The sequence below is a fragment of the Alexandromys fortis genome, unplaced genomic scaffold, assembly GCF_014885135.2.
Source record: "Alexandromys fortis isolate MF-2015 unplaced genomic scaffold, M_Fortis_MF-2015_v1.1 scaffold_396, whole genome shotgun sequence".
In the NCBI taxonomy this organism is placed as follows: domain Eukaryota; kingdom Metazoa; phylum Chordata; class Mammalia; order Rodentia; family Cricetidae; genus Alexandromys; species Alexandromys fortis.
In genome coordinates, this window is record NW_026068281.1 from 281694 (window position 1) to 293972 (window position 12279).

The window sequence follows — 12279 nt, forward strand, 5'->3', positions numbered from 1 at the left end:
CTTCTTTTTTTTTTTTTTTTTTTTTTTTTTTTTTTTTGGTTTTTCACAACAGGGTTTCTTGTAGCTTTGGAGCCTGTCCTGGAACTAGCTCTTGAACTTAATGGAGATCCGCCTGCCTCTGCCTCCCCAGTGCTGGGATGAAAGGCGTGTGCCACCAACGCCTGGCCCTCTTACTTCAATTTACAAAAGTGATACTTCTTGTAGCCAATTAGATAGAATACAAATATGCTGATATTGTCAGATGAAAGTGGGAGCCACCTACTGTAGGTAATGGAAAATCCAACCCAAGTAACCTGGAGTAAATGGAAAACATATAGTGGTAGATGTCCTAGAACTTTCCTTCTGTTTCTGAGGAAGCCAGAGTTCAAGGAGGTGATGACTTCACCCATGATAGTGTTGTGGTGCTGGTATTAGGTCCCCAGTGCTGTGTCTTAGCTTCGTCCTGGTGCCTTCACCTCAATTTTTGCCTTGTTAGCTCTGAGCAGCTGCCAGACTCTTAGTATTGCCCTCCTCTTTATGTACAGCTCCAGAAAGCAGTGGGGCCTGAGATCACCAAAACAGATCTAGTACCTGCCTTCCAGAACCTGATGAAGGACTGTGAGGCCGAGGTGAGGGCCGCAGCCTCCCACAAGGTCAAAGGTTGGTGCTGGCAATCAGAACCTAGCTGGGGGATGTCTGAGAGGCAGAAATGGGACTGGGCCATCAAGGCTAACCAGCACCTTTCTGTCTCTGCCCACAGAGTTCTGTGAGAATCTCTCAGCTGACTGTCGGGAGAATGTGATCATGACCCAGATCTTGCCCTGCATCAAGGTAATAGAGTGCTTGGTTGTAGGATTTGAGACTTCCAGAGAGGGGTGCAGATTTGGTTTTGAGTATATTCAGAGCCAAACTAGGTTTGCATCCTTTCGGGACACACAGTATCTGAGTTTAACAGTCCTGGGTTTGTCTCTAGTCAAAATCTGAGGGTCGCAACTGACACTAAGATCTAAGGGATGTGTTTGCCTTCAAAGGCCACTGAGTTCCCTCATCCACAGATCTTGTGGAATGGGGCAGTGGCTGCTGGAAGCAGGGCTCACATAACAAGCAAGGGAGGACTTGTGAATACATGCAGTGCGTGCCTGAGCTGCCCTGATTGTGTTAAAAGTAGGAGAGTGGTCTCAGGCCATCAGGACTAAGGTATGTGTAGCCACTTGCCACGAGGGGTTTTTCTGACCCTGGGTTTCCTCCTTCCTTCTCTCTAGGAGCTCGTTTCAGATGCCAACCAACACGTCAAATCAGCACTGGCTTCAGTCATCATGGGCCTCTCTCCCATTCTCGGCAAAGACAACACCATCGAACACCTCTTGCCACTCTTCTTGGCTCAGCTCAAGGATGAGGTGAGAGCACCAGGAATATTTTCAGCACTTTGCAGAGATGGTAGTCTACTGTTCACCCAGTTTTCCAAGAATGTTTAGAATCTTGGCACCAGACACCACACTTCACACTCCTGCTAGACGACAGGCAAAAGTGTCTGCTTTTTCGCTCACTCTTATTAGATAGTTCTTCATGTTCCCTTAACTTCATACTCATTCTTTGCCCAAGTATTGAGAAGATGAGCAAAGACCAAGACATTGGTGATCCTCAGGGGCGCACAGAGTATGCCAGTGGAGAGGAACAGATGTGTAATCCATCCCATAGTTCCATTTAGACACTGTGGGTACCGGGAGAGGTACGCCATGATTTTTAGGTTCATGTACCATAGAGACCCTAATACAGTGCCATAGAAAGTTAGGATTCCTCTCACATCGTTCTAGCTGATCCTGTGGTGAGGGATTAACTTTGCTGGCCTGGCTTTCTCAGTCTGAAGTCACAGCTGTAATCTTACCTCTTGGCCCACTGAAGGGTTTGGCTCGAGCTTGTGTCTTCTGTGTGTTCCATTGACCATAGCCAGTCAGGTCACCATACCTGGCTGTGCAGGTGACCTAGACCACAGAGGACCAAAGAGGTCACTGTGGTGACAGCTCAGGGAATTGGATTTGAACCTGTAGGCAAGTGCTGTAGCTGCAAGAGATCTGTTTGTTAAGAAAGTGTAGTAGCCAATGTTAGGGAGAGATGAGAGAGAGCCAGAACTCTTGGATGCACTGCTGTCCATTCAAATTCTTTTTTTATTTTTTTGGAGGCAAGATTTTTCTGTGTAGCTGTTGAAATAAGAGCGGCGGGGCTGTGTCCCCAACACCCCGGCCGCTTGGCTAGCTCATGCCCGAAATAACAACACGCAAACTGTATTCATTTAAGAACTGCTTGGCCCATGAACTCTAACCCTTACAGGCTAATTCTCGCCCCTGGACTAGCCCATTTCTAATAATGTTTGTAAGCACCCCAAGGTGCGCTTACCGGGAAGATTCTAGCCTAAGTCCATCGTGGGTTGGAGTTGCCTGGGAGAGCTGAGCATGGCGTCTCTGCTCCAGCAGAGCTGTCGGGTCTGTCTCCGGAAGCAGAGCAGAGTCTGACCTCACTTCCTCTTCCGCCCAGAATTCTATTCTGTTTACTCCTCCCATCTATGTTCCAAGCCATGAGGCCAAGCAGCTGGTTTATTATAACTTAACCAATGAAATCAACAGATTGATATATGACACTCCCACATCATGTAGCTCTGGCTGTCCTGGAACTAGCTTTGTAGACCAGGCTGGCCTCAAACTCATGGAGATCCACCTGTCTCTCCCTCCTGAGTGCTGGGGATTAAAGACGTGAGCCACCACTTCCTGGCCCATTCAAATTCTTTAATGGAACACTTTTGTGGAGTGCCTAGTGACTGATTCTATAATTATCATTCTCAGGATGGGAAATAGATTTCTCATAGGCTATTTCCTACTTCAGAAGTCTTTCTTTAGAGAAGGTTTATGAAGTCAGTTGAAAGGTCTAACATTCGCAACTCTGGTTCTCTAGATACAAAAAAGCAAACACCAGACTAAAACAAACAATAAAAATCTCTTCTTGGATTTGGGTTTTCCAGAGAACTTGCTTTTTATGGCCTCTGTGGGACCAATCCATGTTTTTTTTTTTTCCCTATGGGTGTCTCTGCTCTATAGAGTGAGTGTGGATGGATACAGACTATAAACCAGAGTTTGCAATGCTTGGAATCAGGCAGGTCAGAGGCTCGTCACATGTGCTCCCTGGTCTGGCATTAGCAAGGTGAAGTGATGAGAATGATAATAGGCCCTACACATGTACTCCTTGGTGTCCTAGACACTAGGTGCTTCAGCCCGTTGAGCAGAGAACCTCAGCTACCCTTAAGACTAGATGGATATTTGGATATTCCAAGTTACAGGACGAAACTTAGAAAGGAGCCCTTGCCTGCTCCTATCACTTTTTTTTTTAAATTCATTAAAAATGTCCACCTCCTCCCATTTTCCTCCCACTCCCCCAACTTCCCCGCCCTTTCCCTTTCCAGTCCTAAGAGAAGTCACGGTTCCCTGCCCTGTGGGAAGTCCAATGCCCTCCCCACTCCATCCAGGTCTAGGAAGGTGAGCGTCCAGACAGATTAGGCTCCCAAAAAGCCAGTACATACAGTAGAATCAAAACCAGGTGTCATTATCATTGGCTTCTCATCAGCCCTCATTGTCAGCCACAGAGTCCAGTTTGATCACATGCTTGTTCAGTCCCAGTCCAGCTGGCCTTGGTGAGCTCCCGTTAGATCAGTCCCACCGTCTGGGGGGGGGGGGGGGGGGAATGTCCTATCACTTTTCTAAGGCTGCTATACGAAGTGCTCTTTTAATCCTATTGTCTTTTCAAGTGTCCCGAGGTGCGGCTGAACATCATCTCCAACCTGGACTGCGTGAATGAGGTGATTGGTATCCGGCAACTCTCTCAGTCCCTGCTCCCTGCCATTGTGGAGCTGGCTGAGGATGCCAAATGGCGAGTGCGGCTGGCCATCATTGAGTACATGCCTCTGCTGGCTGGACAGCTGGTGAGTGAGGAGCCAGGTTTTGTTGGCCATGAAGTGATAGATTTCAGGGTCTGGTCTGGGCATAACTCTAGGGCCAGGGCTGTGGTGCTGTAACTAGGGGCTTAAAGCCTCCGTGTAGGCAGTGACAGCTGTCCGTGGAGGGATGTCTGAACTCAGGAACTGATGCAACGAGTTCAGTCAGAGGAAGAAGACTGGCAGATCTGGTGGGGACCAGAATTGCCTGATTCTCTGGGACCCCTCTCTTTCTTCTTTCCCTTTTCCCCCTCAGGCCCTTACCAATCTTTTCCCCTCCGCAGGGTGTGGAATTTTTTGATGAGAAACTCAACTCTTTGTGTATGGCCTGGCTGGTGGATCATGGTAAGTACCCCCAGCAATACAGCAGGACAGGTTCGTAGCTGCAAGGACAGATGAGCTGGCACATTTCCTTGTCAGTGCTCACCTGTTGTTGTTTAAAAACTTTTAGAGAAGTGTAGGTTAGGGGTGGGGTATAGTGGGTGTCTGTGGAGCCCTACACTCAAACTCGAACATAAAGACTTCTCACTGTGGTCTCTCGGGCCCTTGTGACACTTGTTCCTTGGTTTTATTAAGTGGTTAAAAAAAAATAAAGTTTTTGTTTTTCTCAGTCAAGCAGTTTTAAGTAGTATGCTTACATAGCTTGAGATGTAATTTGCACAAGCAGAGCCTCAGTTAGTAATTCTGGATAATGAGGCAAGTGGCGTCTGTCTCTTTGGATGGCCAGAAGGTGCTGTAAGAGAAGAAACTGGGCAAAATGTAGCAAGCGCTGTTTCTTATTTTGGCTGAATTGACTGAATCTGTGTGGTCTGGCCACTGGGGCCTCACCTTAGGCAGAAACAGGTGTGTGTGGTCATGGTCAGTCCTTCACCCTGAATCACCTCCCTTGTCCTTTCCTTTTCCCTACTATAGTCTACGCCATCCGTGAGGCTGCCACCAGCAACCTCAAGAAGCTAGTGGAGAAGTTTGGGAAGGAGTGGGCCCATGCCACTATCATCCCCAAGGTCTTAGCCATGTCTGGAGACCCTAACTACCTGCACCGCATGACCACACTCTTCTGCATCAATGTAAGCACCCTGACTGACTGTCGACCCCAGAAAATGGGAGTGCCCCTAAGATGAAGGTGGTGGTGGTGTTTTGCTTGTAAATAGAAACATGATTTGGGCCAGGGATGAGTCTCTGAAGACTGCAGGCAAAAGCTTGAGTCTACAGTGTCAGATCAGGCTTTTGGGGGCTAAGGATTGCATGGTGAGAGATCCAAGATTGAGAGGCAAGTAGAGCACATGTGTTCAAACGGAAGCACATTCACTTTCTGCTTGCTGAGCAGGAGAGCAAGCGTGTGGCTCTGGAGTTGACCCAGTTCAGTTTCAGCTGTGTCACACATCAAAGCACCTAATAGTCAATGCTTTGGTTTGCTCACTTTTGTGGATTTATGATGGTGCTTACCAGGCTGTGAAGAGTAATGTAATAGCCACAGAAGACATAGAACAGCTCTGATTTTTGTGTCAGAGCATAGTTACTGATTTTCATTAGTGTCTTACTTATTCTTACTGTTTTACTGACACTAGAAGCTAAAGTATGGCTTGGAAATGACTCATTTCCTCCATACTACAATTTGGAGACTCCTGTATTAAGGAGGAATTTCAGGAGTTAGGAATCAAAACCACTCAAACCTTGAGGATGAAGGAAATCCAGACAAAGCACAGTCAATCCTCAAAGAAGACTGTTGAGGGATTTTGAAGCTACAAGAGGGTAACCGCTCTCCTGGGTTGATGCCTCTGGACCCAGATCCTCCCGTGTTCCTCTGGGAACCTGACGATGACCCAGGTGGCCTGGTCAGGTGGGGAGACATGAGGACCTAGTAGTGAGACTTGCCTAATCATGCTTCTGCCATTCACTGGTTTCAGGTGCTGTCTGAGGTCTGTGGGCAGGATATCACCACCAAGCACATGTTGCCCACAGTGCTTCGTATGGCTGGGGACCCAGTTGCCAATGTCCGCTTCAATGTGGCCAAATCACTACAGAAGATAGGACCCATTCTTGACAACAGGTGAGGTCTGAGGCTTGTTCTAAACATCTTAGATATTTTGAAGATGAGGGGCAGGGTTTGAAGCCGTCTTGCTTATAACCCTAGTTGCTGCTTCTTTACTTTGCACAAAGTCTGGTTTTTCTGTTTTAGAATGAGAATTCATTCCCACAAAATAGAATGAAAGAAAAGAGAGGGTGGTAGTTGCAGCCTTGTGCTACAATGAATTGCTCCAAAATGAAATTAGCCAATATTTATTTATGTAGATATTTTATCTGTGTAGATTAAGTTACGCTTGTATCTAAAATTTACACTTGTACCACAGACATCAAATAACCAAAATATAAGTAATGAAGTACACTTAACATTTCTAGTGAATCTATTAAACGGTGCCCTGGGAAGCTTTGGGAAACATGTATATACATAATTAAGAAACGGTGAAGTGGACATTCATGTCTCACTGAACCATTTTCCAGAGCACACAAAGCACTCAGGCATGTGGAACAGCGGGTACCATTGCAGTTTGATGGAAAAATGTTCATTTTTTTCTAAAAATGGCTAGATCATTTGGATACCCACATAAAATAAGTGGAATTCCTGCCTCTGCACAAACAAATTCATCTGAAGTAAGTTTTCGAACTAGAATCAGGATTGTGAAGAAAATGTGTAGAAAATACAGAAGAATGTCTTCATGACATGGGCAGCACACAGACCAGCTGAGTTGTATAAGGAAGAGTTTGACAAGATGGCCTCATGGAAATGGAAAGCTGTGCATCTGCTGACAGGGCGGAGATGTTTCTATGTGGAAAGAATTTGTCTAGTATCTTATAGGTGGGAAGACAAGGAAACTCCCAGTCTCAGTTGGGAAGGAGGGTTGTGGCGTTCAAGTGGGAGTATTGGAAGCAGGAAGGTGCAAGTCGGGAGGAGACGGAGGAGGCAAGTTGTCCATCAAAGCAGTATGTGTGACAGTATCATGAGGAATCCTGTTCATGTGTGCTAATTTGAAAATAGGATCTTCATGTGCTCAGTGAGCACCTGAGAAGGTGCGACCGACTAGGTGCTGAGCACCGTAGGCTGTTGGGACAGCACGGATTACAGCAGAAGTACTCTGAACACTAGGTTGGTGGGAGCTGTGGTACAGCTGGGATGCCCACCTGCGATGGCTTTAAAGGCTGAGCATTCTTAAGTGGACGGATGCAGTTAGGTCGGTGTAGACCCTGAGCTAGGCCTTGCTTTTAGAGAAATGAGTACTCCTCCTCCCACCACCCACCACAAATGTAGTGGCTATGGATGTCCTCTGTCCCCCTTAGCCTGTTGGCCACTAGGTCAAGAGGGGAAGGAGGCAGGTGGGACATGGTGACCCATGAGTACAGAGACAGCCTTCTGACAGATTTCAGTGAATACATTCTAGAATATAAGGAAAATATAGGATTGCGAGCCTGGGGCTTAATTTGCATTAATTTTATGTAAAATCTTAATTTGCATTAAGTAGCATGCTCCTATCACAAGGCTCAGTATGTGGCAGTAGGGTCCTGTAGCAGCTCCTACCACGAGTCTTCTCAGCAGGGAACTATGGAAGGGTCAAGCTAAAGATGAATCTGCAGCTGGTTTAGGACAGCTTTTAGATAAAGTCAGTCCTTCAGGCTCAGGAACATTCTCCAGACAAGGACAGTAGAGAGCAGGAACCTTTGCTGGAGGGAGGGAGCTCCATTTTACCAAGCTTATTGAGATAAACTGCTAGGCCACTGGGAGGCCATGACCTCTGACCAGCCAACATTGTCTTCCAACACGTGGCCTTATGTATAGTAGCCATAAGACAGAAACAGCTAAATACTTTCACACAGTGAAAGCGTGACTTATTCACAGGACAGAGAACTTAGTAATGAGAAAAAAGATGCCTGTTTCTAAGTAGCAACATGTATAATTATGGATGATTTATTGGCATCATCTTGAGGGAGATGCTAGACGCAGGAAAATAAGCCATTTATATTGAGTTTAAAATAGATGGGTGCCGGAGAGATAATGGCTCAATGGTCAAGAATATTAGCTGCTCTTGCAGAGGACCTTGGTTCACTTCTCAGCACCCAGACAAAAGCTCACAAGTGCTTATAACTCTAGTTCTAGGGTATCCTAGCCTGACACATACACCAGTTACCAAGAACTCACAAAAGTGTGTGCACAAACACACACACTCGTAAATAATTTTTTGTGGATAAAAGTCTAATAACCAGGCATGGTGGTACATAGCTTCCCAGCACTCTACAGGTTGAGGCAAGAAAGTCATGAGCTGTAGACCAGCCTGGGCTATATAGTTTGAGGTCATGTATAGTTATATAGTAAGATCTGCCTCCCCAAAACAAAGCAAGCAAGCAAACAACAGAAGCAAAGCAACCTTAAGTGTTAGGAATGAGGGAGGGTTGCATGGGGGGAAGAGGAGCTGCCTACTAACTGAAGGAGACATCTGATGCCTGTATGTCTCGTCTCTGCCTCATAGCCTTAAACCTTTGTCTCTGAGATGTGCCTGCATGTCTCACAACTTAGCAGATCTCCCTGTGTAGATGTAACTTCAGGGCCCCTTGAAATCAGGAAGCCTTTGATCTTTCTGCCATGCCCATTAATTGGTCTTGTCTTCTGGTCTGGGCTCATCTGGGTAAGAATCTAGAGTGATATACCTCTGTATTCATACCAGACACACAGTGCCTTAGTGAATATACATTTAGTCAGTGAAGGAATCTGCTGAGCTCCAAGACCTGTGTGCTCACCTGGGCGCCTCAGAGTATCCTTGTTTAGCTAATTCCAAGCCTACTTGTGTGTGCCCTTGTCCTATATGCTGCTTTATGATATGGTATGACTCTCTTGATGCTTACCTGCACAGGAGCCATCTTCCTGCCTGTGATCCCCCTGTCTCAGCCTAGCCTTGTTCACCACCTTCTTTTCTCTTCCCTTTCCAGCACACTGCAGAGTGAAGTCAAGCCCATCCTGGAGAAGCTGACGCAGGACCAGGATGTAGATGTCAAGTACTTTGCCCAGGAGGCGCTGACTGGTAAGGACCTGAGAGTATAGAGCCCTGAAAGAAGGGTAAGGGCGCCTGGGGAGGGGGCAGAATTTGGTAGTGTAGGTAGGCAGTGTAGTCCAGTTCTGAGGCCTGATTGTTCCTTGTTTCCCCAGTTCTGTCTCTTGCCTGATGCTGGAAGAAGAACCATTGCCGGCCTCTGGTGTCCGCCCTCCAACCCCCACCAAGTACCTCCCTTAGGGAGGTAGGTGGAGGCCAATGACTGTCACTCCCCGTGCATGGTCTGACCCCAGGCCCCTCCCCCAGCACGGTTCCTCCTCTCTGTAGCCTGGGAAGACTTCTGTCCACCTCCCAAGGGGCTGGGACAGTGCAAGTTGGGGCAGGGCAGCAGCCTGAAAGGAAAAGCTGGCTGTTCCTGCCCATAGTGGGAGAGATGGAGCATCCTAGGTCACTGGCTCCTGCTGCTGTAATAGGGACCCCTCACCCATCTACTCACCACCTCCCCTTCTCCAACCCTTGAACCATGTTTTTTTGTGTGTGTCAATTGTGCCATTTTTATTTTATTCCTTTCCCCACTCTTATCACAGAGAAATAAATGTGTAGAAATAGCTGGTCTCTAGTCTTAGTCATCAGAATGGCGGAAAGAGCGCTGCCTGGGGTTGGTTCTCTGCTCTGTTCCTGAGGAGGCTGTCCTGCAGCTAGCTATCCCTCCTGCTGTCATGAGAGGAAGAAGGACTTGAGCTGGCAAGAGTGCAGCAAGAGCCGCAGGGCAGGAGGCCCAGAGGCTGCTCGGCAGTGTCCCGGGATGAAGCTTAGGTTTTCAAGCACTGGCATAATTCTCAGGTTTGTGTAGTGTTAACTGGGTTAGCGCCTGCGATGGATTCCTGGCCTGCGTGAGCCCTCACTGGGATAGCACTTACAAGCTCTGTGGGCCACTTGCTGTGCTGTCAGGTTGGCTGGTGTACCCATGTAAGTATGCAAGTAAAACCTTCATACCAGGAGACTGGTTAGAGCTCTTCGTGGAGTCTTAGGACATGGCTTCATAGTGCTTTGTAGGCACTTTGTATGAAGACAAAACCATTCGTTCTCAATATCGGCCCTGCCCTTATTATTTTTGAAGATTGATTTTTTTTTGCTTTTATTATAATTATCATCATCATTATATTTGTGTTTGTAGCCATGTGTATGCAGGTACACCCACACACAAGAAGAGGGTTTGGAATACAGGCAGTTGTGAGCCTTTTGACGTGGATGTTGGGAACTAAACTCGACTCCTCTGAAAGAACAACAAACACTCTTAACCATTAAGTCGTCTCTCCAGCTTCTGCTCTCCCCTTAGTATGGAAGTGCTTTTAGCTGTTGGAGTGTCCAGTGGTGTGACTAAATTCTGGCCAAAATGATATGGAAAGAAATAGTACTCACAGCGTATCACAGGGAAGGCATGATCCTCCTTTCTAGTCTCTGGAATGCAGACCAGATGTAGGGTCAGTCATTTTAGGTCAGGGAAGTCATAATGTAGGCCAGGCAGGCCAAAGGAGTAAGACAGAGCCTGAATCCTTCACACTGTTCAACCAGCCGTTATTGGTGACTGTGGAACTGTTAAATGACTGGAGTCCTGAAGGTCACCCCAATTCTCACCAAAGGAGGCCAAAAGCCCCTGAAAAAGGAACAAGGGACTTAGATACATTGTATACCAAGAAGAGTATCAGAGGAAGTAACATTGGAGTACATGTGACTCACGTGGATGGGAAGTAACTGTAGCATTGAGTGACTGGTGAACACCAGGCACACAGTCTGACATTAATCCAGTCCTTATCTCTTCTCAAACTGATGCACAGAGCTTGGAATCTTGATACTTAGCACTGTCTGAAGGCAAGAGTGCTGGCCCTGGTGGGCATCTCCCTGTTTTAATAGTGTCTCCCTGTTTTAATAGAGGATCTACCTCTTAAGTAACATTTGTGCAGCATTACCTTAAACACTATCATCCAGTTTTCCTTTCTTGATAGTGACTTTAAAGGCAAGGGACATACCACTCAGAGACGAAGTATACACTTGGGTCAACTTGGGCTGGCTGAGGGGGCAGACACCCTGGCCATGAGATGGAGACACTGGAATCCTAGCAGGGAATGCTTGGTGTTTAGTTGCATTGTCTAGAAGCAGCCCAAGACTGCTGTAAATCCCAGCACTTAGAGCATTGTTAAATGGGGCAGGAGCAGCAGCTTTCATGTCCCTAAGAGATGCCTATAGTTAAGGCAGTATTACGTGAGTGTGAAGCTTTGCATATTCAGTAAGCTGGTTCCTTGGGTCCTTGACCCTGGGTACAGACACCATGTGGAGCTAAGATGAACTTAAACACCCACTTTCTCCTATGAGGCTGTCTCTAGACCTTCACAGTTGTCTTCTGGTCCTTTTCATAGAACCATCCTTTACCCTTATAAAGGTCATTTTCCTGTGGACTGCATCTGTCTTACTATCCAGAGGCAGTCCTTTGTCCCCCCTGGGACAAATACCCCTCTTACCTCTTTCTTACTCCCTTTCAGCCCCCTCCCTGGTTCCCTTCCCCTTCTCCCTCTATCTCCTGTCTTTGTCCACCCTCTCTGCCTCTGGAGCAAATATTCTCCTTTGTGCTCCTTTGGTCTTGTGCTACTGTTCTTTCAGTAAGTGCTAATGGAGCTGGGAAGAGAGTAACTCTTCCCACACGGACAGCTTTTGTCTTCTTTCTGAGTCATCCAGCTCTTAGACATACTTTGCTAGCATCTATTTTACTCAGCCCGTTTGCTTTGACCCAAGAAACCCAGATGCACGTGAGGGTGTGGGGATACCTTTGACTAATGAGTAGGGTTACAGTATTTTCAACTCCCACACAAGATCTACCTGTGGTATATGAGCTATAGGTCATACTGGGGAAAATTAACATGGCTCTCCAATTGGATGAAGACAAGGTGGCACATGTTTACAAACAAGGACAGTGACCTGCTTCTCATCAAGATGGGTGTAAGACATCAGGTTCCTCTGTCCCAAATGGCAACAACGGGTCAGAAAACAGCCTCCATCAGGAATTTGCATATGCCTGCAGTAGAACATGCATACCTCTGTAGGGTGTTCCAGTGTGGTATGGATCCTCAGCAAACAAGGTCTAGGTCAGTTTGTGCTTGGGAGGTTAGCTGAGGATGAGAAAATTTACTCATTTTCATCTTGCTGACAGATTTCTCCCCTTTATTCACTTCTGCTCACTCTACTCCAGCTTCTCTCACTCTCCCTGTTTCTCCTGCGGCAGCCTAC

The 12279-nt window shown here is 46.9% G+C and overlaps 1 protein-coding gene across 1 annotated transcript in view; it reads left to right on the top strand.

Moving 5' to 3' along the window:
- The window catches only part of LOC126494768 (serine/threonine-protein phosphatase 2A 65 kDa regulatory subunit A alpha isoform-like), a 22413-nt gene extending 12808 nt beyond the window's left edge, over positions 1-9605 (top strand). The window contains exons 5-13 of the mRNA XM_050132182.1: positions 501-639; positions 740-810; positions 1242-1376; positions 3773-3946; positions 4243-4303; positions 4871-5025; positions 5866-6008; positions 8936-9027; positions 9153-9605. Coding sequence (XP_049988139.1) covers positions 501-639; positions 740-810; positions 1242-1376; positions 3773-3946; positions 4243-4303; positions 4871-5025; positions 5866-6008; positions 8936-9027; positions 9153-9169 — 987 coding nt within the window. The 3' untranslated portion in view covers positions 9170-9605. The remainder of the gene's footprint in view (positions 1-500; positions 640-739; positions 811-1241; positions 1377-3772; positions 3947-4242; positions 4304-4870; positions 5026-5865; positions 6009-8935; positions 9028-9152) is intronic.
- The last annotated feature ends 2674 nt before the right edge of the window (positions 9606-12279 follow it).